Genomic DNA, 19,776 nt, shown 5'->3' on the forward strand with positions numbered 1-19,776 from the left:
GTTCTGAATGGCATGGCATAGTCTCCTCTCCCCATCCCAATTAAATCTTATAACTCTCCTACTGGAAAACAAAATCCTTCTCCAGCATTTTATTGCTCCAGGTTTCTCCTTTCCTCTTTGATGAATGCGTTTGGCATTATCTTTCAAGCAGTGATCTCCACTTCACCATGAGACACAGCTAATGAGGGGCTTTAATCATAGCATTTGGGTAGGAAAAAACGGTTCTCAGTCTCATGGCACCCAAAGCCAATGTCTAATTTCTCCCCTTTTCTATTTAAAGAGGCAAGATTAACGGCTGGTGGATCTGGCTGTGGAAAGGACTGCAACTGGTTTAGCCTCCGCCCCAAACCAGCTATTGTAACCAAAACTTCTTCCTGCTGCCAGCTGAAGGGCAATGGGAGGCCAGAAGCAGATGACTCTTCTGCCCAAAACTACCCAAGGGACAGTCACCTGCCAGAACCCAGCTCATCTTGTGAACTGTACACGCGCAGCTCAAGGACTCACTCCTCTTTCCTGGATTGCCTCTCAGAGATATTTGAAGCAAAATAAGAGGAAAATGTCAATGCCAAGCACCTTGTAGCAAAATGGCACGGGGTGCGAATGAGGACTCTTTAATAAAACATACTGCAATTGAGAAAGAAGCCCCTGAATGCTAATGACTCGGAGCTGGATGTGTGTCTGAAGAATGTAGAGGACAGAAAGTTAAACTTTAGGCAAGAATGATCTGTATTTCTTAACATTAGGGGCTGCATTTTTTTTTAATGGATTTGACCTGTTCCTCCAAAAAATCCTTTTTCATTTCTTCCCCTTTCTCAAATACCTGGCATGGCCACAGCTATAAAACAAGTCCCCATTGCTCCTTCCACCAGCCAGAGGGGCAGGCATTGAAGAGAAATGTCAGGTGATTCCTCAGACAGGGCAGATGACAAGCAAGGCTCTTCCTTAGTTTAAACCCATCCCTCTGAGCTGCACATGGTGTCCATTCTTTGTTGCAGCTTAAGGATTTAAGGAAATAACCCAGAAGGAAGATGGACACAACTGGCTGCCTCTAAAAGAGGCTCAGAAAAGAAAGAGGATGGTGATGTTGTAATAACTGGGCCTACAAATTGACCCGCATTGTAAACTCAACTGTGAGGAGTGAGTGAAAGTTTCTAAAGTGTCATAATAACCTCTAACAGCAAACACTGATGGGAAAAAGGATTAAAGAGAGACAAAGACTGAATTAGTCTAAATGAAAAGCTCTACTAATTTAACTCAAGGACTGTGTTAAGATCATGCCTAGTAAACAAGAGAAGTGTGAGACCAGAAATTAATGGACTAAAGCTGGTGTATCAGAAATTAGCCCTAGTTGGTGAACAAAATAATGAGGGGATGGTCTATTGCACCCATCTATCTCTTTTGGTGTCCATAAAAAAGACTTTTGGGGAAAAAATACAGACGAACAGATGCAAATGCTAGCTGACAAAGACAAGAGAGGAGGAAGGGGGTGCAAATTTCTCCATTTATGTCTGCCTCCCCCACCATCTCCTGGGACCCTGAACCACCTTCAACCTGATCCTGAATGATGTCTGTATAAGACCAGGCCAGAGAGAGGGTCTCAGATGACGCTCTCCACAGGCTCTGACTAAATCCTGAATATCACCTGGGTTGAGAGACATTGTCACACACACACCCTTTGTGTGTTCTCTTCCTTCCCCACCTTATTTGTTTTCGTTCTTATCCCTCTCCTTTTGCCTTCTGTTTAGTAAGTGTGTGGGTTAACTGGCCCAGGCTACAACACCGCTGTAAGTCTATGGCCAGAGAGGCAGATAAAAGCAATGCCCTGAACAGCTCAACACTGGTACAAGTTTGCCAGGGCTTGGAATGGCTAATAAGACCATCTGCCATGCCTGTGTTTCTCCAGCAGTGCGGCTGCAAGGCAAAATCAACAAAAGAGACAGATTTTCTGTCTTTGCTGTTCTTTTCTCTTCCCTCTTACGTATGTTTGTCTTGTGCTGTCTTCTAGGAACATCAGCAACACCACCAGCTTCTGCCCAGCTCAACTAACTTCTCCTTTCCCCAAAAAGACAGTTATTACCATGGTTAATACCTACTAAGAGAGTATCAAACAAGGGCTTTTTCCTTTAGAGACTCTGTATTAAAAGGGAAAGTGAACAAGGAATGTTGGCTAAGTGAAAGACTTACTTCGTACTCTATATTTCAATTTCTCTAACTGTTTTTGCTTCTTTGCTGAATCTTTAGTAAAAGGTTAAAAGGATTTTTAATAATGTGTTCGCCATGGTACTAAGCAGGCTCAGGTCTCTGTACATCAACCCCCGAACCTTGTTTAACCCTATTTAATACTGGACAGTAACGGGGTCATGTTAACACCTTTGACTCTTGGGCCCATACATTCCATCTGAGTTAACAATCGTCCCAGCTGGCCTTGTCAGTTCAAGGAGGGACACTACAGGGTCAACTCAACCCCTGGCCTGCTGCCTGGCAACGGGTCGCCCGAACACGGTGGCCGGAGTTGATGAAATTCTGAAAAAATCTTTCCCTTGGGACCTAGCACAGAGCAGGTTGGGAGACTGCAATTCTTTAACAGAAATGAAAAAAACTCCAGCTTTAAACAGGCAAATGCTGAAGGTAATGGGATTCCGTGTAAGTTATGAATTTTAAACACTTCTATAAGCTATGTCGTTTACAGCTGGATATGAGCTCTTCCTGATTGAATATGAATGAGGGAGGCTTTGGAGAGCCACTTTTTGTTTTCTTAAGTTTCCCTAGCTCATCTCCAGCTCATTTCTAGACTCTTTCTCAACTGTGCTGTAAAGATCTTCTGAGACACAAACAAACCATCAAGCAGGCTGCAGCAATTTCCAGTGGAAGGATAGGCAGGAGAGTCCAAGTCAGAGAGGAGGCAAGGAAAGGGAGCTAAGGTTTTAACCTGCCACAGGGACAGCAGCATTGTAGTGATCCTGTTGTGCACAGATCAGGGTCATTATCTGTTATGTAACGTGACTGGATTGTTCAAGAGTCTAATGACACTTTATTAGGATGGGACAAGATTTATTTTAAACTGTCTCAAGGGACTGGGCCTGTAGACCAGTCATTCATTAATGGTCTACAATAGATGCCAACTGATCTGTCTGGTAGCAGGATCCCAGAATATTTCTAGTACTGGAGTGTGATGTGTAGAGTTTTCATTCACCAATTTACTACAGGTTATTACTCCTCCATATGACAATGGTAGATAGGGATTTTTTAAAGCTAGGAGAAGATCATGGGCCCACACAACTGACCATAATGGAAGGTTATGAGCCTCCCTCATCATTTCTCTGATGTGCACTTTCTCCAGCCCATGGAGCAAGCGTCCGTTTCCCACGCTGGGACCCTTGCATGTTAGCTGGCTGTGCTCTTACCACACCAGTTTAAAAAGAAGATCAGCTAAAGAAAAATGCTGCTGTAGCTATCGGACATGCCTAAAAAAGCCATCAGAAAAATAATCAAAGAAATGAACTAGTTTAGTGCAGAGCTTCCAGTTCAGTTTTATACAAGAAATGCCAGACTACATCCAACATGCAAATCAACCATGTGCTGTGGAAATGCAAATCCATTTGCCTTCCTCCTTCGCTATAGGCACCAACATCTCAACTCTGCAGCATTCGGTATATTACCAAGAGGGCAGAGGCTCCAGGGCAGAACAGGACTGTTTAGCTTTGGTGCTCTGCAGATCAACAGATGCTGCAGCTGGTGTTCTCCCACCTTTCTCCAGGAGGATGTAGTTGGGGCGATAATGGATGTAAAGTGATCACCTATGATACTCTGTTCAGAGCTCATTTCTGTGAAATGCCAAGCTGTCTTGCCAACTAATTAGGACAAAGCCAGGGTTTCTTCCTTCTGACCCCGCATTTAATAATGTACAAATGCACTTAGATGGAAAATCAATTGGGTAAGGCTTCCTCAGAGGCTAACAAGGTTTGAAGACTGTGCTATGTAGCAGACTAAGCCCAGCTTACATGAAAAGCAACTGAGGGTAGAAGTCCATGCCATTGAGCCCAGCTATCAGGTCCATAGAATGAAGGGCCTTCCTATCCATTTCCTAGCCCATGAAGTTGCAGAGGCTGTAAGATTCCAGTAGATGCTACCCTTTTCATGCTCAAGTTCTTAGCAAGAATCCTACCATTTGTAACACAAGATAGAGTTATGACCACAGAAATGCAGCTATGTCATTGCTACATCCCATTCCCTGCTCTACCCCCCGCCCCCCAAGATCTTCAGGTTAACTCCCTCTCTCATTTCTTCATACAATCCCACTCAGATAGCATGATGGCATGTACCCATAAGGAAAACCCCTGCTGTTGCAAGATCTATCTAGAACCAAAATCAGAGGAGGGTAAAGAAAGCAGGAAATACCAGAGGAAGGTAGAAGAGCCCCTACTCACCGATCAGTGAATTCAATGAGGAGTAGGAGCTAACTCTTCTCATCTTGTCGATGGTCTCAAATGACAGGATATACTCTTCATTCTCAGGACTGCCCAAGGTGCTGCTAGCACTGCTGCTGGTGCTGAGATTCCCAGGAGAAAATGCAACAGAGCTTCCAGCTGCCGAAAGGGAAGTGCGGAGAAACTGAAACAGGAATACTACCAAAAGAACAATTTTTGCTCAAGCATCAACTGATTGTCATGAACCCTGTGACATTCAACAAGTGAAGAGAAATTCCTCTGGTAAAGCAAATCCACCAAGCCCTCTTTCTGAACACTGCATATTTAATTAGAGGGTAAGCATCAAGGCTTCAGTAGTGACTCAGGCTGGTGAAAACCACGTGCATCAGAAGGTGCCCTGGTTGGTCTCCAGTAGCTTATAAAGTCAATACTACTGAACAGAGAATTTCAGCCTGTTAAGGTTAAAGGGTTGCCCATATCTCCCCTGGGGGCTGGCAGCTAGATACCATGTGATAACACCTAGTCAGCTCGAGATGCTTTCCACATGAGATTTCACAGCAGGGAAGAACTGGCAAAGGGACAAAATAAAACAAAGTCTCACGCGAGACACGAGGTAAGGAAAAATGAAAGAATCTTGAAAGCCATCTTACATTCTTCATTCAAGCTGAGGTTCTGCAGAGACTTGTTCAGGTTCCTAGCCGTGGTGACTGCTCGTATGTTCCCATAGGAGCTGACGGAACGAAGTCTCGGAGTACACGGACCATCTCGCACTGGCGTCAAACTCCCACACTCTGTGGGGACAAAGTTTAACCACTGTACACGCCATCACAAGAGAGACTGGGGAGCAGCCTTCCCACAGCAATGTAGCGTGATCAGTGCAAATGATTAAAACAATTTAAAACCAACTACTGATAAAAAGGGTGCTCAGTCACTGCAAGCTGTCCTTAAACAAAGAGCAAATTATGATAAAGGGCTGGTATCTTTACTCCCCCTGCCCCAATCCTCTCTGCTCATACAAAGCACAAAGCTCCATGTTTCTTGGTCTGTAGTCCTTACATATTCCATACGCTAAGCAGGGCCAAGCCTTGTCAGTCCCTGAATGAAAGACAATAAGAAAAACAGGGTGCTACAGGTGGTGGTTTTGGTGATTCTTCCCTCCAAGCCAATACCAAACTAATGCCCAAACATGGTGCTGGAGGGGACATCTTCTAGATCCTTAAGTCTGAATTGCTGATTGCTTCTGCTCATTAACAATCTGGGAACATTTTTCATAATAAAGGGTTATTTAATCCTGGTTTTCCTGGCCAAATTTCACTTCATGCCCTGAATACCTGCAATTTCAACTGGAAAAGTCATGCTTCATTCCCATTCCTAACAGCACATACATAATGTTACTGCTACAGAACAGCTGTCCCATTCCACCACAGCGACGGGAGCGGTGCTTCCTGAATATCCCACTTAGAAAGTCCTTTGGCCTCCTTCTGGATGGTGAAAAGTGCTATGCAATTATAAGGGATGATTATTTTCTGCAGCAAAAAGGACAAATGGGGGGACACTAGTTCTCTAATATGATTCACTACGTCAGACGAAGAAGTGATTAATTATCATTGCGGAAATAGTTAATCTTCTCTTCTGCCCGTTCCTGTCGCAACAGTTCTGTTATTCCTGGTGAGTTCCAATTTATTTAATTTCTAAAAAATGAAGGGCCAGCAACAGTTTCTCTAGAACCTTCAGTTCCTCAAATGAAGCAAAATACACAAGGAAGAAAGGAATGGGAAAAAACAGCACATCAAGCACCGAAGAGCAGGATCACAAACCAAAGGCTTTGGAGCATGCAGCCCCACTGCAACAGGACACAGCAATATGAAGGTCTTCACGGTCTTCTGTCTGAGCCTCTCAAGTAACAAACAGCTGGACTGGGTCACTGCAGAACAACGAGGATTCTCCTTGGCAGCATCAATTCAACAGCCTGAGAGCCTCAAGTCCCCTGTTTATCCAACAAGTGCAACATGGGTAGCAGCAGGGCCAAAGCAAGGGCCAAGCTTCACCGCACTGTACTGACAACATGCTTTAACATGCACCTGGAGGACTCTCTTCTCAGGGTAGCAGGGATTTCAGTCTCCGTGACTCCCCGGCGAGCCAGAAGCACATCTCAGTCTTTTCAGAGGGAGATCTCCCTGAGATGCGGTTCTGCAGTAAAATGCATTACAGTGCCAAAAAGGCGTGAGAGTTGCCCATAGCATCACTAGAACTGATGCCTGTTGGTCATTCAATCAAATTCCTCAGCTAAGGTTCCCAAGCACTATAAGGATCAAAACTGCCCCTGGCCATGAGCAGACAAAAGGATGTACCTGTGGTAGCTGGAGAGGGCAGAGGATAATTCTTCTCTTCTTCCATAAATTGCAAGGCAACAGTGCAGAAATTGCTCTCATACTGAACCACTAGATGACTCAAAGCCACCACCAGCTCCTGGGGATAGAAAGCAGAGAGAAACAGAACTTTGATTAGTGTGCGTGTCAGAAACAAACAACTGCCTGCAAGGAACAGACATCACTGAAAGAGGGGGAACAACCTGGTCAATAGGCCATTCCAGAATAATTCACAATATAGAAGAAGGCATACCCAACAACTAAAGCAGAGGGGATATTATTCACTGAAAATGCAGAGATTCTCTTCTGTCAGGAAAAACAGCCTGCTTTAGGCAGAAACCACTGCCTGACAAGGAATTTGCCATTAGAAATAAAGTGCCTCAGTCAGATGGACCACTGTCTGCTTGGAACAGAACTCCAGCAAAAATTCAAAGAAGAGTCAGAGGGAACAAGCTCTGATTTAGAATTCCTGTGCTGTGCTTCAACCAAAGTAAAAGGGCTTTTAACAAAGACACGAGTGTAAATTAGGCTTGCGTGCACCAGGGGAGTGCCAATGAGACCACCAGAGTTTGCACAAATTCTACTATAGTTTGTCAAATTGCAATCTATGAAAGAGGAGGTTACTTATTGAACTAGAGGTTCTTCCAGCTGTGCGGTCCCTATCAGTATTCCACACACGGGTATGCATGTGCGCCACATGCCCAAGTCTGGAAATTCTTGAAAGCAGTGTCTGTTGGCCTGCACATGCGCAGCCGTGCTCCTCGTGCTCCCAACTGAGGGTGTATGAGGCACTGTGGGTCGACGCCTCTCTAGTTCCCTTTCTTACCACAAATCCAACAGGGTCCAGCACAGAGGGGACGAAGGGTGGGTGGTGGAATACAGATAGGGACCACACATCTTGAAGAAACTCCAGTTAGAATAAGTAACCACCACTTCTTCAAGGGATGGTCCCTGTGTATATTCCACATGTGGATGATTGGCAAGCAGTGCTCAGCCTGGAGCTGGGTGCGAGGGAGCTGGTAGCAAAGACACTTTCAATACTGCTGATCCCACTGCTGCCTCCTCAGCCAAGACATGAACTAGAGCGTAGTGCGTCGCTAATGTGTGGATAGAACTCCAAGGGGCGACTCTGCAGATGTCCTGCAGCAGAACATCTGAGAGGGATGCCGTGGAGGCAGCTTGTGCTCATGTGGAGTGATCTGTGACACCCCCGAGGGGAGGAACTTTTTTTTATATGTTATGCAACCAAGTGAAGGAGGATACAATTCCAACTCAGGCCATGCGTTGCTAAAAAGGAACTGGTGAGGTGTCGACCCGCACTTTCTCTTATACCCTCGGTTGGGAGCACCAGGAGAGCTACGGCGCATGTGCGGGCCAATGGACACTGCTTTGAAGAATTTCCAGACTCACGCACATGCGTACCCACATGGGGAATATACAGAGGGACTATCACTCGAAGGAGGACGTGGCAGCTATAACTTGCTTAGTTCATCCAAAGCATATTCTACAACTGCCTTTTCCAATACAAACTACTGCAGAGGACAAAATGTGCTTTTTGAAGGGCACAAATCTCTACTCAAATGCTCCTCTCCCATGAAACGCAAGGGGATCGCTCTGTGCCCCTCTGTGGGTATGTCTACACTGCAACATAAGCCCAGGGTTAGTGGGACTTGAGTTAGCTGACCTATGTTAGGGAGCCCTAGGCTTGAGTGTTTACATTGTATTTTAACCCTATGTTAAGATTCTTCTAACCCGTGCTCGAACCTAGGGTTCTGGCATTCACACTGCAGTGTGTAGACCCAAGGCAAAGTAGCCATAACCCAGCGTCTCTAGCTCTCCCCCAACCCCCTGCCCTGCTCTAGCCCTAGGACCATGATGCACTGCGGGAAAACCTGACTGCCTGCCCTGCATGTGACCAGGAAGTAGCTTGCTTTGCAAAAGGCTTGACTGGTTTCGTCTCCATTGCAAACCCAGGAGGGTCTCTGACCGTGTGCTTGCAGATTGGTGATCAGAACAGAATGGGTTAATGCGGACCTGAGCTGCTGCCGTTTGCAAAGTTGGGGTGGCTTCCATTTTCAATAGAATGGATTGCAGATTGTTGGGATAGAGATGACTAAGGAAACTGTCCCATGGAATTATGGAATAATTCCAGTTGACTCCTGGGACCGGAGTCAAGCGGGGCTACGTCTACACGGCAAAGCAATAGGGCTCAGACCCTCGGTCCCTGCTTGACTCGAGCTCGGACTTTCCAGCCCACAGGGTCCTGGGACCCTGGGTTCAAGCCCTGGGTTAGCGCAATTGCAGTGTATGCGCAAAGGGGGCTCAGGCACGGGCTTGAACTGCAGCGTAGACAGACGCTGTATTTCAGAGATGCTAATCTTCTCTGGTGATGAATGCAACAGAAAGTCCTATAAGTAACACAGATGGACAGAGGCATCCTTCTAGCGAGAGCTTGCTGTTAGAGCAAAGTCATGCTGAACTCTGAGCAGAAGAGTGCATTATCTTACATTTAAAGCAATGCTAGATTGACAGACCCCAAATAAGCCTGCATACAAAGAAATAAATAAAATCCAGGGGTTTTCGATTGTTCTTCTGATTCACTTACATTTTCCTGCTCCCCACATCAAAGGCTCCCACAAGAAAAAAAAACCCTCAAAACAATGCAGCTTCTCAGTGAAGTCACTCGCCAACAAGACTCAGGGTCTTTACTTTCTTTGAGGTAGCTCAGATCTCAAAAACAGGCAGGGTATGGAGTTATACAAGAATCTGTTCTAATGCTTTTAAAATCAGGAATCTTGTATATTTCAGTCCTCAGCCTGCTAACAAGAATGGAGTGGCCTTGCTGAACCGCTGGACAGTGATGTGTAGAACCTGACCTATGCTGATACAGGAGGCTTATTGACAGATCCAGCGTGCACATCTCTCTCTACAGCAGTAAGAATATACAAAATCCCCTCTTAACTCTCCCTCCCCATGCCCAACCCAACAAACCAGTGGACTCTGAGCTAACATGGTAGGGAATAGCCTCTCTTCTGTGAGCATCTTTTTATCATTTAAAAATAAGGCAGAATAAAGCCCCTGTGAAACCAGCTCTCTGACAAAATTAATGTCCATCTGTCACCTCGAGTGGGGATGAGGGCACTTTTTTATACTTGGTTTGGAGAAGCATTGATTTTTCCTTCACTTCAGTGCAAAGAACTGAAGAAAGCCAGAGCGCTGAGTTTCAAAATGAATTCTTCATAACAAAAGGTCTTTTATTCCTGGCCAGGCACCCCTACTCTTTGATTCAGCCTGATATTGTCAAACTGATGTACTGCCACAGAAAGAACAGAACTGGAGTCTTGTACACAGCTCCCTCCTCTCACGTACAAGCTGCCACCTGCTCACGAGAGGCACATGTTTCTTGGAGTGAAATAATGAACTGTGTGAAGGAGCAGGACTCTTGCTCTTGGTGGCAAAGGCCAAACCACTATTTGTTGACGTGTGACTTGCTGAAAGGAGCTGGATTCCTGCTGCCTGCGCTACACTCACTCTAAACTCAGCTAGAGAGACACCAATAGGCTGCCAAGGCCATTGTTGAGCTCTCACCATGAAGGACATTGGAACTTGAGTCCTACACTTGGCAGCACGGTCAGCCCAAGCGAGAAAACAAGGCTTATATTAATCTACTAGGACCAGCGCTGGCTAATGTAGGGGTGACGCTGGGGTCTGATAAGGGACCCTGCTTAATTCTCTCTGGCTCAATGGCTCCAACATGGGAGCCCTAGAGAGGAGGAGGGGAAGTGGATATCAACACTTAGACCCTCTCTTAGGTATTGTGGTGCTAGGCCCCTTAGAAACACCAGACAGACTGACCAACTGACTGGCTGGAGAGTTGTGGTCTCTTGCTAACACCAGTTTGCAGCCTAAATCTCCAAAAGAGAGATCTACGTATTCCAAAGACTGTGCACACTGGAAAACAGTTACACCAATGAATAAACCGAAGCATAAGATGTTGGTGGAATAAGGACAAAGAATTAACCTCTCATTGTGGCTCAACACAGCCCCTGTTGTGCAACTAATATTCCAGCTAAATAAACAGGAAGTTTGGCTATGTCTGGAATGATTGAGCAGCTGCTGGCAAGTGAATCCTGCCAGGAACAATTTGGCAGTGTCTGGCAGGTGGGTTCTGCTGGAACAATCCAGACGCCCAGCAAGCAGTTAACCTGCCTTTGTTGTATAATGGAGGGTCAGAACACGTGAACTTCAAGAGACTAAGACATTACTGCTCAGTCAGACCATATTATTCTTCCTTGTGGTTTTTGAAAGCAACAAGGTCTCTTTACTGAATGGAGCTGTCATGTTCTCTCCACTGCACTCCCAGCCCCTCCCTTCTTCCTCCCATAGGGCTGCCATATACTTTATGCTTCCAGTAACAAATTAATATTTAATATTTAATTTAAAACCCAAAGTCCTGTAATGTAAAACTTTGCTATCAAAACAGTAACAAACAGCAGAGCATTACCCGTACAGAACACAGCTCTTGTTTCTAGAGGAAGTCACAAAATCAGATAGAAATCTCAAGAGTCAGGATTCTGGATAAGACACCAAAGTGCATAGGCTTCTTTCCCTGCCCCCACTCCTGCATTGATTTCAAACTCAAAGAACCAGCATACACATGAGTTCACTAACCTCTGACAGATTTATTCCTGGTTCAGGCATTGGCTTCAGGGAAGGGGTAGGTGAACTGGTCTCATGGTGCATTGCTAAACAGCAAATATACTGTGGTCTGAACTAGCCTGTTTTAATATATGGTCTTTTTATTATTTGGTTATTATGTTACACAATATGTTTTATGTACCATGTACATTTCTGTTTCCAGGGGATTCCTCATGCTGTACAGCAAATGAAATGCCATGCCTATTAAAATCCATTCTTGAGACTCCGCAGCCTTGGAAATGGAATTTCCTGACGTTCAGGGCAGATGGCAAATGGCATTAGTGCTTTACTGTGACAACCCTGGAACGCCGAACACTGAAGCGCTCCCAGAGGCATGTCCCTAGGATCTAGTGAGCTGCCAATGGCCAGCACCACTGTGGCTATGCAGTATTCCAAATCATGCTCTCCATGCCCATTTAAATGTATTGTCTGCCGACTATGGAAAGCAGCACAACCTTACAGTGGCACCTCAGAGTTACAAACACCTCGGCAATGGAAGTTGTTTGTAACTCTGAACAAAATGTTAGGGTTGTTCTTTCAAAAGTTTACAACTGAACATTGACTTAATACAGCTTTGAAACTTTACTATGCAGAAGAAAAATGCTGCTTTCCCTTTATATTTTTAGTAGTTTACGTTTAACACAGCACTGAACTGTATTTGTTTTTTATTTTGTTTTTTTGTCTGGGCTGCTGCCTGATTGCGTACTTCTGGTTCCAAATGAGGTGTGTGGTTGACTGGTCAGTTTGTAACTCTGGTGTTTGTAACTCTGAGACTCAACTATATTCTGCATGCCAGCAGCATAAAACAGAGAGGAGACTGACATTTACATAAACCTCACAGGAAATGAAACCAGAAAATCATCGACACAAAAGGCCTTGGCATTCCGAAACCCATGACGCACAGAGAGTCCGTACTACCAGCAGAAGCACATGAATAGCTATAACACAACCATTTGCAGGAAGCCATTGGGCAGCCAGGCTCCTCATTAGGTTCTGGGCAATAACCCTTTCATAGCTTGTTTCTTAACTTTGCAAGCAGGGATAGGAGAAAGAAATACAAATAGTCAGCAGAAGACTGAACTCTCCATTATTTAAAGGAATTTTTAATTAAGAGATTTGGGGAAATCGATGCTGCTCCATTGGGACGGTGGTATCCATTTGTAGATGAAGCAGCCTTTGCTGCCAGAGTCTCACGTATGCTAAAGGAAACTCTTCTCAGCAGTTTCTCTGAGGGCAAGAGATTAAAACAAGGGAAAACCAATGAGAAGAGGTCATCTGGGACCAAGAGAGCAAGTACACTGTGTCATCAGTTTCACGATGCAAAGATTCCATTACAGATGAGAGAGGAGAGTCCAACTGACCCAGGCAATTTTGTTTTTGAGGGCATGTGCGCATGGGGGATTTGAGTATGAGCTATAAAACCAAGGGACAACTCCAAAGCAGATGAGAAAGCACACCAGCCTGCTGAAATGACTCCTGACAGAAACTCCTGCTCCACTAACAAAGGCCAGTCACAACACTGCCCCACAGGGTTTCCTAAAGAAGGTGGCAGCCGCATAGTTTTCACCCGCTCACATTCTAACCCCCCAAGCCCCACTCACCCATTAAAAGTTACTCTGTGATAAGCTTACAGAAAAAATGACAGATGTTTTTAAACAGCAAGTGTATTTTACTGTTGGTGGGTCAACTTGACCATTTATTGGTCTTCCCCTACCTGATCCTAAAACCCACGGGGAACCCTGTGCTTCCTCACCTACAAGGCCAACTACAGAAAAACGACTCTGCAAAGCTATCAGATTTCTACAGCTTTGAGAGTGCAATCATAGTAGTCAACAGGCTAAACCGGGGTGGGCAAACTTTTTGGCCTGAGGGCCGCATCGGGTTTTGTAAATTGTATGGAGGGCCGGTTAGGGGAGGGGGTCGTGGCCTGGCCTCCACCTCCTATCTGCTCCCCACCCCGGGACTCCTGCCCCATCCAACCCCCGCTGTTCCCTGATGGCCCCACTCCCTGTCCCCTGCTCCATCCACACACCCCCACTCCCTGTCCCCTGACTGCCCCGGGACCCCTTCCCCATCCAGCCCCTCCTCCTTCTTGACTGCTCCCCCAGGATGCCTGCCCCCATTCAACCCCGTGTTTCCCCCCCCGCCTCCCGACCACCACCCCGAACTCCCCTGCCCTCTATCCAACCCCCACTGCTCCCTGCTCCCTTACCGCACTGCTCGGAGCACCAGTGGCTGGTTGCGCTGGAGCCGGGCCACGCAGCACTGCCCCAGGAGCTCACAGCCCCGCCACCCAGAGCACTGCGCCGGCGGCGGAGGGAGCGAGTGAGCTGAGGCTGCGTGGGAGGGGCCGGGGGCTAGCCTCCCGGGCCAGGAGCTTGGGGGCCGGGCAGGATGGTCCCGCAGGCCAGATGTGGCAAGCAAGCATATTTATGCCCCCTACCATTTTTTTGCCATCGTTTTTCCACTCCCGGGGCTTTGCGCCCTGGGCAGCTGTCCACGTGCCCAGCCCTGGCTACAGCCCTGGCCAGCAGCTGTCACTTACGCTGCTCTTGTCACTGAGGAGAACCATGTTTGTGTGTTGTCCCTGGGCAGGAAGTATGTATCTATACCAGCTGCCAAAGGACAGAGAGCTTGAACAAATGCTTCCAGATGAATGAAATCCATGAATGCCTAGGAAGAAAACCACTGAACAAAGAGTCTGCTTCCCCAGCAACACACACAATTAACTCTTCTTAGCATTATTGTGAAGGCCACCAGCATTAATCCTCCTCACTTCCTTATGTCCCTCCTGCTGTACCTTTCTAACCACGGGGCTCCCATCGTTGATGAGCTGTGCCAGCATCATGGCCACGTTGTGATCAATGGTGGTGGAGTGATCAGTCCGTTCAGCTGAGTTGCCCACAAATGTGCCCAGTGCAAAGACTGCAGCACAGCGAACCTGTGAGAGACAAAATAAAAGATCACCATTGCTTTCCTACCTGGTCCTGGCCTTGAACTTCCCGTCGTAATCTCTTATTCTGCCAACTCGGATCTCTCCAAAGCCAGGCTACGCCATTTATCCAACACAGTAGCCTGGCTCTGGAGAGATCCGAGTTGGCAGAATAAGAGATTACGACGGGAAGTTCAAGGCCAGGAAAGAAGCCCAAAGACCAGAAAGACAAACAGATATAGGGGCACTGCCAAGTTTTATCCTGGTGCAATTCTAAATGCTCCTGTGTGCAGAAGTGTGTATTATTCCCTGGAACGTCACGTTGCTTTTCCCTTTGGTGATTTTTCAATGGGCACTGTCAAGAACCCTCTGCTTAACAGCATAAAGGTGAATACGGAATCGTCACTGAGGACCTAGGTCCCCTTTACACTAGAGATCTCTAAAACCTTCAACTATCTGATATGGGACCATGGAAAGGGAGCAGATGACTTAAAAATGGAAGAAGGGTCAGCCACACCCCACACAGGCCCAGGGTTTGGGATCAAGTGTGGTCCTTTATTCTCTGCCTTGGCTGAGATTGGGAATGCTGTGGAGGCAGCATAATCAGCCTCCGGAGCATGTGCCTCATAACTCAGCAAGGATCTGATCTGGCTGATTGACAAGAGAAGTTGATGGCCTTGAGGACACTTCACCTGATCTTTTGCATGACAATTATCTGCAGGTGGGGAAAAACCTGGGAAAAAGGAAAGGAGGCTGTGGGTGCCCAGACTGGGAAGTGTTAAATCACTAAAAGAAGAAAATCTAAACTTTAATAACTGCACATTGATATTGCCCTGTATCTCCAAGCTTCCTTCTCCCAGTTGGAATATAATTTCACTGGGGTCTCAGAGGGTCTGTCAATCACAATGTTGGTTGGCACAAGATTCTCTTCTTTCTTGGACAGTATTTTCATAAAGGTGAAACATGCATTCCATTAAAATCGCATTTTTTCATCCACCAGGCTGAGAACAGTTCTTAGATTTAGACAAAATGGATCAGAGAACTTGTCGAAATACAGTGAGTTGTGGTAACAGAGTTTTGAAGGGCTTCTGACACAGGAGTGAGCAAACAAATGTGGAGCTTGTATAAACCCTGGATTTAAAGTCATCACACTGAAAACCCTCTTTCATGGACTATATAATCCTTTGCATTTATTCTGCTTTTCCTGATCCAGATCTTGCATGGCTTAAGCACCTTTCCTGCAGAAATAATGGAAAGCTTTTTTTTTTAACCAGACACCTATCAATTCATGAGATTTCTTGAAGATACTGATTTTTAAATTGTTTTGTAGCCCTCACTCAAAACAGCTCCAGCCCAACTGGTATATACGTCGACACTTAAAACATTACCTCTGGGATGGGGTCTGAGAGGAGACTGTAGAGCTTCTCGTGGGCACTGTCTCTCACGCCACACCACCTTGCTGAGTCAAAATTCTGCCAGATACGTCCTAAACAAATCGCCACCCACTGGCGCAGTAGAGGATGTGGATCATTTAACTGCTCCAAGCAGATGGCAATCAAGTTTCCTTGAAGGCAGGCTTCCTAAAACATAGTTCAGTGCGATTCAAAGACAGGCACTTTCCTCTCTCACCATTAAACAACAAAATGATTTTGAGAGAGGGGATAGACACAATGTAGAGAACAGAATTATTCCATGGTTAGATACTAGTTTTGTTGCAAAATTTTATTGGAGATGCTTTGCACAAGTGCACTATGAAGAGTCTGGGGAGGTCACCTGTGTGCTCTTACAGCCAGCCAAGCGACTGTTAATGTCACAAATGCTTCCCGAATGCAATAAACTTGCTTTTTTCCCTCATTGGCAATACTCCTTGCACCTGTCAGAGCCCCATGATTTATGGCTCATACCATTTTCCTGGCTTTAAACCCCTTCCCAAGACCCACATCACAGCCACCAGGCTTGCAGCTGACGAGAACCATGAAGGATTCCTTTAATAATATGTCCGTGTACTGCTTACAGAGGATGCTGTTCAGCGACGTGTGCCCTCAACCTGTATTTCCAGGGGCTGTGCACATACTCCCTCTGTAGCCTCGTCCCACACCCTCCCCCCGCAACTTCCCAGTTCTGTAGTAAGCTCTGATGCAAGTCAGTTGGTGACACATCAAAGCAAAGTCACAGTACAGAGACAGGCTTAGGAGAAGCATTGTAAAGATCAAGATGTTGGGACTCACCTGCCCTGTATTGTAGCTGTTGACAATCACAGCCAAAATGAAAGCAGTCATAGTCCTGTGTTCAGCCTTAAAAACAAAACAACCCACAACTAATTTTTATCTTTAAACAGGACAGAGAACAACTGTATGCTGCACTGTTTGAAAGGAGAGAGACCATGCTGGCCTTCTTGACTTCTTTGATGTGAATCTCCTGAAACCGTGATAATTCGAGAATCTAAAACTTATAATTGGGTTCTGGAGTTGCTTAATGACAAGTGTCTGGAACAGGCCATGAAACTTGCCCCACTCCTTTCTCTGAGAACAGGAAGCATGGCTGGCCTGCTTGGCTGTGGCTCTATTGAGAGGCTGCGATTTTAATCAGAATTCTAACAGAAAACAGCCTGACATGTAGAAAGGAGGCAGCCAGAGACCCAAGGGTTTCTAGAATACTTTCACAGCTTAAAAAAAAAAAAAAAAAGATAGATAGATAGAAATTTCCTGCTATCCCACACATCTAAGCTGCAGCTCTGAAATGCCTGACTTGGTTATGTCATCAGGCTGGCAACACGGCCACTTTATGTTTCATTTTTAAGTGAAATAAACAGACCATTTAAAAGAAATAATTTGCAGCAATCCTATTATATTTTACATGGGGTTGAGTGACTGGGAACTATTCTGTATTCCATTGCATTTTTCATTTACGTTCAGGATTTAAAAAGCATTAGTGCAGAAAAGGCCAGTGCCCTATTTAGTTCATGTTTGTGACAGCTGTGTGCTTTTCTCACTAGAGAAACTGGGGGGTGGGGGGGAATAGTCCCTAATGTATACTGCTAGAGGGCTATCCTGTTGTAGGATGATACTAAACAGAATACCAATAAAGGTAGCTACAGAAGGTACCATGAAATTAGATAGCACTTCAGTCCATTTATCAAAACACCCACAGTTCCCATTTCATCCCCACCAATAGCACCAACCACATCATAGCAGCATAAAAGCAAAGAGGACCTAAGCAAGTTTTAAATAAGTCTGAAAAAGACTCTTTGTCCTTACTGGCATGTAGGGATCTGCCAAGACCGAAAGGAAATATTTGTGACCGTTGTCCTTCACAAGGTCAGCTTGGCATGACTGAAAAACGAGACAGGGAGAAGGAAAAACAATGAGTACAATAACTTGGAGATAACTTCTTGTTGCCTCCAATGATTTATGAATATTTCATGTCTTAATCATTTTTCTCAATCCCATTTTCATTTGAGAAACAAAAGTAAGAGCAAATTTCCCTGTCAGGACTGCAGCCAAAGACTCTTGGGTATGAAGAGGTGACCAGGGCCTTGTGTTATTTAAAGCAAATAGTTCCACTGCATGTTGGCATCTGAAAGGAATACAAACTGCAAAGTTGCCCTCTGGTTCTTCAGAGCACCCTAGAGAGAGAGGCAGCATTCGACTCCCCTTTGTTCCATGGCATACCTTCACCATGGTAGTTACGAGCCACTAAAGGGAAAACAAGAGGAATCTGATTAATCAGATTTCTGACATTTACAAAACCGAAATAAAATTACGTATTTCAAAAGTCTCTTATCTAATTCTCCACCTGGTTTGCTGATGGCTGCTGTCCCAGCCTAGGAAGAACAAGAGCTGAATTTCTCTCTGCAGATCAGATGTTTTGGTAACTTCTACACATCACCTCCTACACATAAAGCTAAATATTCATCTGCATGGCCAGTCTAAGTCCTGGACAAATGCCTAGAGGTTCCCAGACATTGATCATCTCATCATCTCAAAGCACATCATCTTCACAAACTACCTACCCAGGCTGGGAGGAAGGGTTGTGTGTTAGGAACACTAAAAACAGACAGAAAACTGACTGGCAAACATATCACATGCAGATGTTCTGCAAGCTCTCTCTATACGTCTCTCCCCAAGCACGCCAAATCTTAACCAGTAATCTCTGATTTTCCAATCTTGTATTTCTAATGAGCAAAGACTGTTAATAATGACATCCTGTTTGGTGGCTTGGAATCGTGAATAAATGCCCACAAGGAACTATATTGTTCAGGTGAAGGTACTGCTCCTGAAAGGTGCAAGGACTGACAATCCTGGAGCCTGAAGTTCCCACTCAGCACACTGCATGTTCCCCCTACGGTGACCTGTATCAATGAGTTTCCACTCTGATTGACAGCTGATCTCTGAGGGGTGGGGGACTGTCCATTCTTCTTGGCCTATTCCATCCTTGACCTGGGGCTGGAACACAGTTTGGTAACATGATTTACTCTCATCTACATAGGCAAGACCAAACTATGTCACAGTCTGGATAGGACACTATCATGTTGTAACGTCCTCTCTGGACATGTGACAAAAAATGCTTGGCAGATGAACCCCACCATCTTTCTCCCCAGCACAATATGCAGAAATCAAGGCTCCTAGGAACAGTATTACAGGAGAAGCAGGCAGCCTGGATTCAAATACTGATAATCATCACCAGGATCCTCTCCTCGGGGCTCCCTTTTTGCTAGCATGAAATCTCAGGCTCCAGGTATGACATATTAAGGTCAGAGTACAAGAATACATAGCACTAAAGTGACAATTTTGAGTGGAAATCTGACTTTGCTTTTAACTCTCCCTGTGGCAGCGATTCTGCTGTATGTTTCATGCCAGAGACAGCATCATGTATTTTTAATCAGGAATGGAGGACTAGGGAGGAAAACTAATTGTTGAAAGGAGGGGGCTGGAAAGACAAAGATGCAAGAGAATATTTCATTACTGAAGCAACAAAAGACGCGGTTTGCAGCAGACTAAAGAAGCGAGGGAATGAACAATGTCAATTTGCAGCTACCATAGGTAACACTGTGCAAAAGGAGAGCTGGTTTCCTTCTTCCCAACATTTTTCGCTTTCTTCGTATCTTTGCCCCTTAGAAAGACAAAGTCGTCTCAAACCAGTGTGCAGGCAGGCAGATGCCTGCTAAGAAAAGACTGCCCAGCTTTCACTGCATCCCAACGTGCTGCCAGCACCAGCCAATCATCTGAGGCCAGAGGGAGGGAAGCAAATCATGTAACTCCAGAATAGCTTTAAACATACACTTTGCTAATATGTTCTCTATGCCATGCCTGAGAACAATATTAATATTCAGTGTCAATAACATCTCCCT

At 45.5% G+C, this 19,776-nt stretch overlaps 1 protein-coding gene across 4 annotated transcripts in view; it reads right to left on the reverse strand.

The window, feature by feature from the left end:
- Positions 1-19,776, reverse strand: part of RPTOR (regulatory associated protein of MTOR complex 1) — a 273,244-nt gene that overhangs the window by 68,996 nt on the left and 184,472 nt on the right. For all 4 annotated transcript variants that reach the window (XM_039501518.1, XM_039501520.1, XM_039501519.1 and 1 more), the window contains exons 14-20: positions 17,684-17,758; positions 16,655-16,720; positions 15,815-16,006; positions 14,295-14,435; positions 6,779-6,896; positions 5,078-5,218; positions 4,428-4,586 (exon numbers count right to left, since the gene is read on the reverse strand). In XM_039501518.1, the coding sequence (XP_039357452.1) occupies positions 4,428-4,586; positions 5,078-5,218; positions 6,779-6,896; positions 14,295-14,435; positions 15,815-16,006; positions 16,655-16,720; positions 17,684-17,758 (892 nt within the window). The remainder of the gene's footprint in view (positions 1-4,427; positions 4,587-5,077; positions 5,219-6,778; positions 6,897-14,294; positions 14,436-15,814; positions 16,007-16,654; positions 16,721-17,683; positions 17,759-19,776) is intronic.

This window comes from Mauremys reevesii, linkage group 15, assembly GCF_016161935.1.
Source record: "Mauremys reevesii isolate NIE-2019 linkage group 15, ASM1616193v1, whole genome shotgun sequence".
Taxonomy (NCBI): Eukaryota; Metazoa; Chordata; order Testudines; family Geoemydidae; genus Mauremys; species Mauremys reevesii.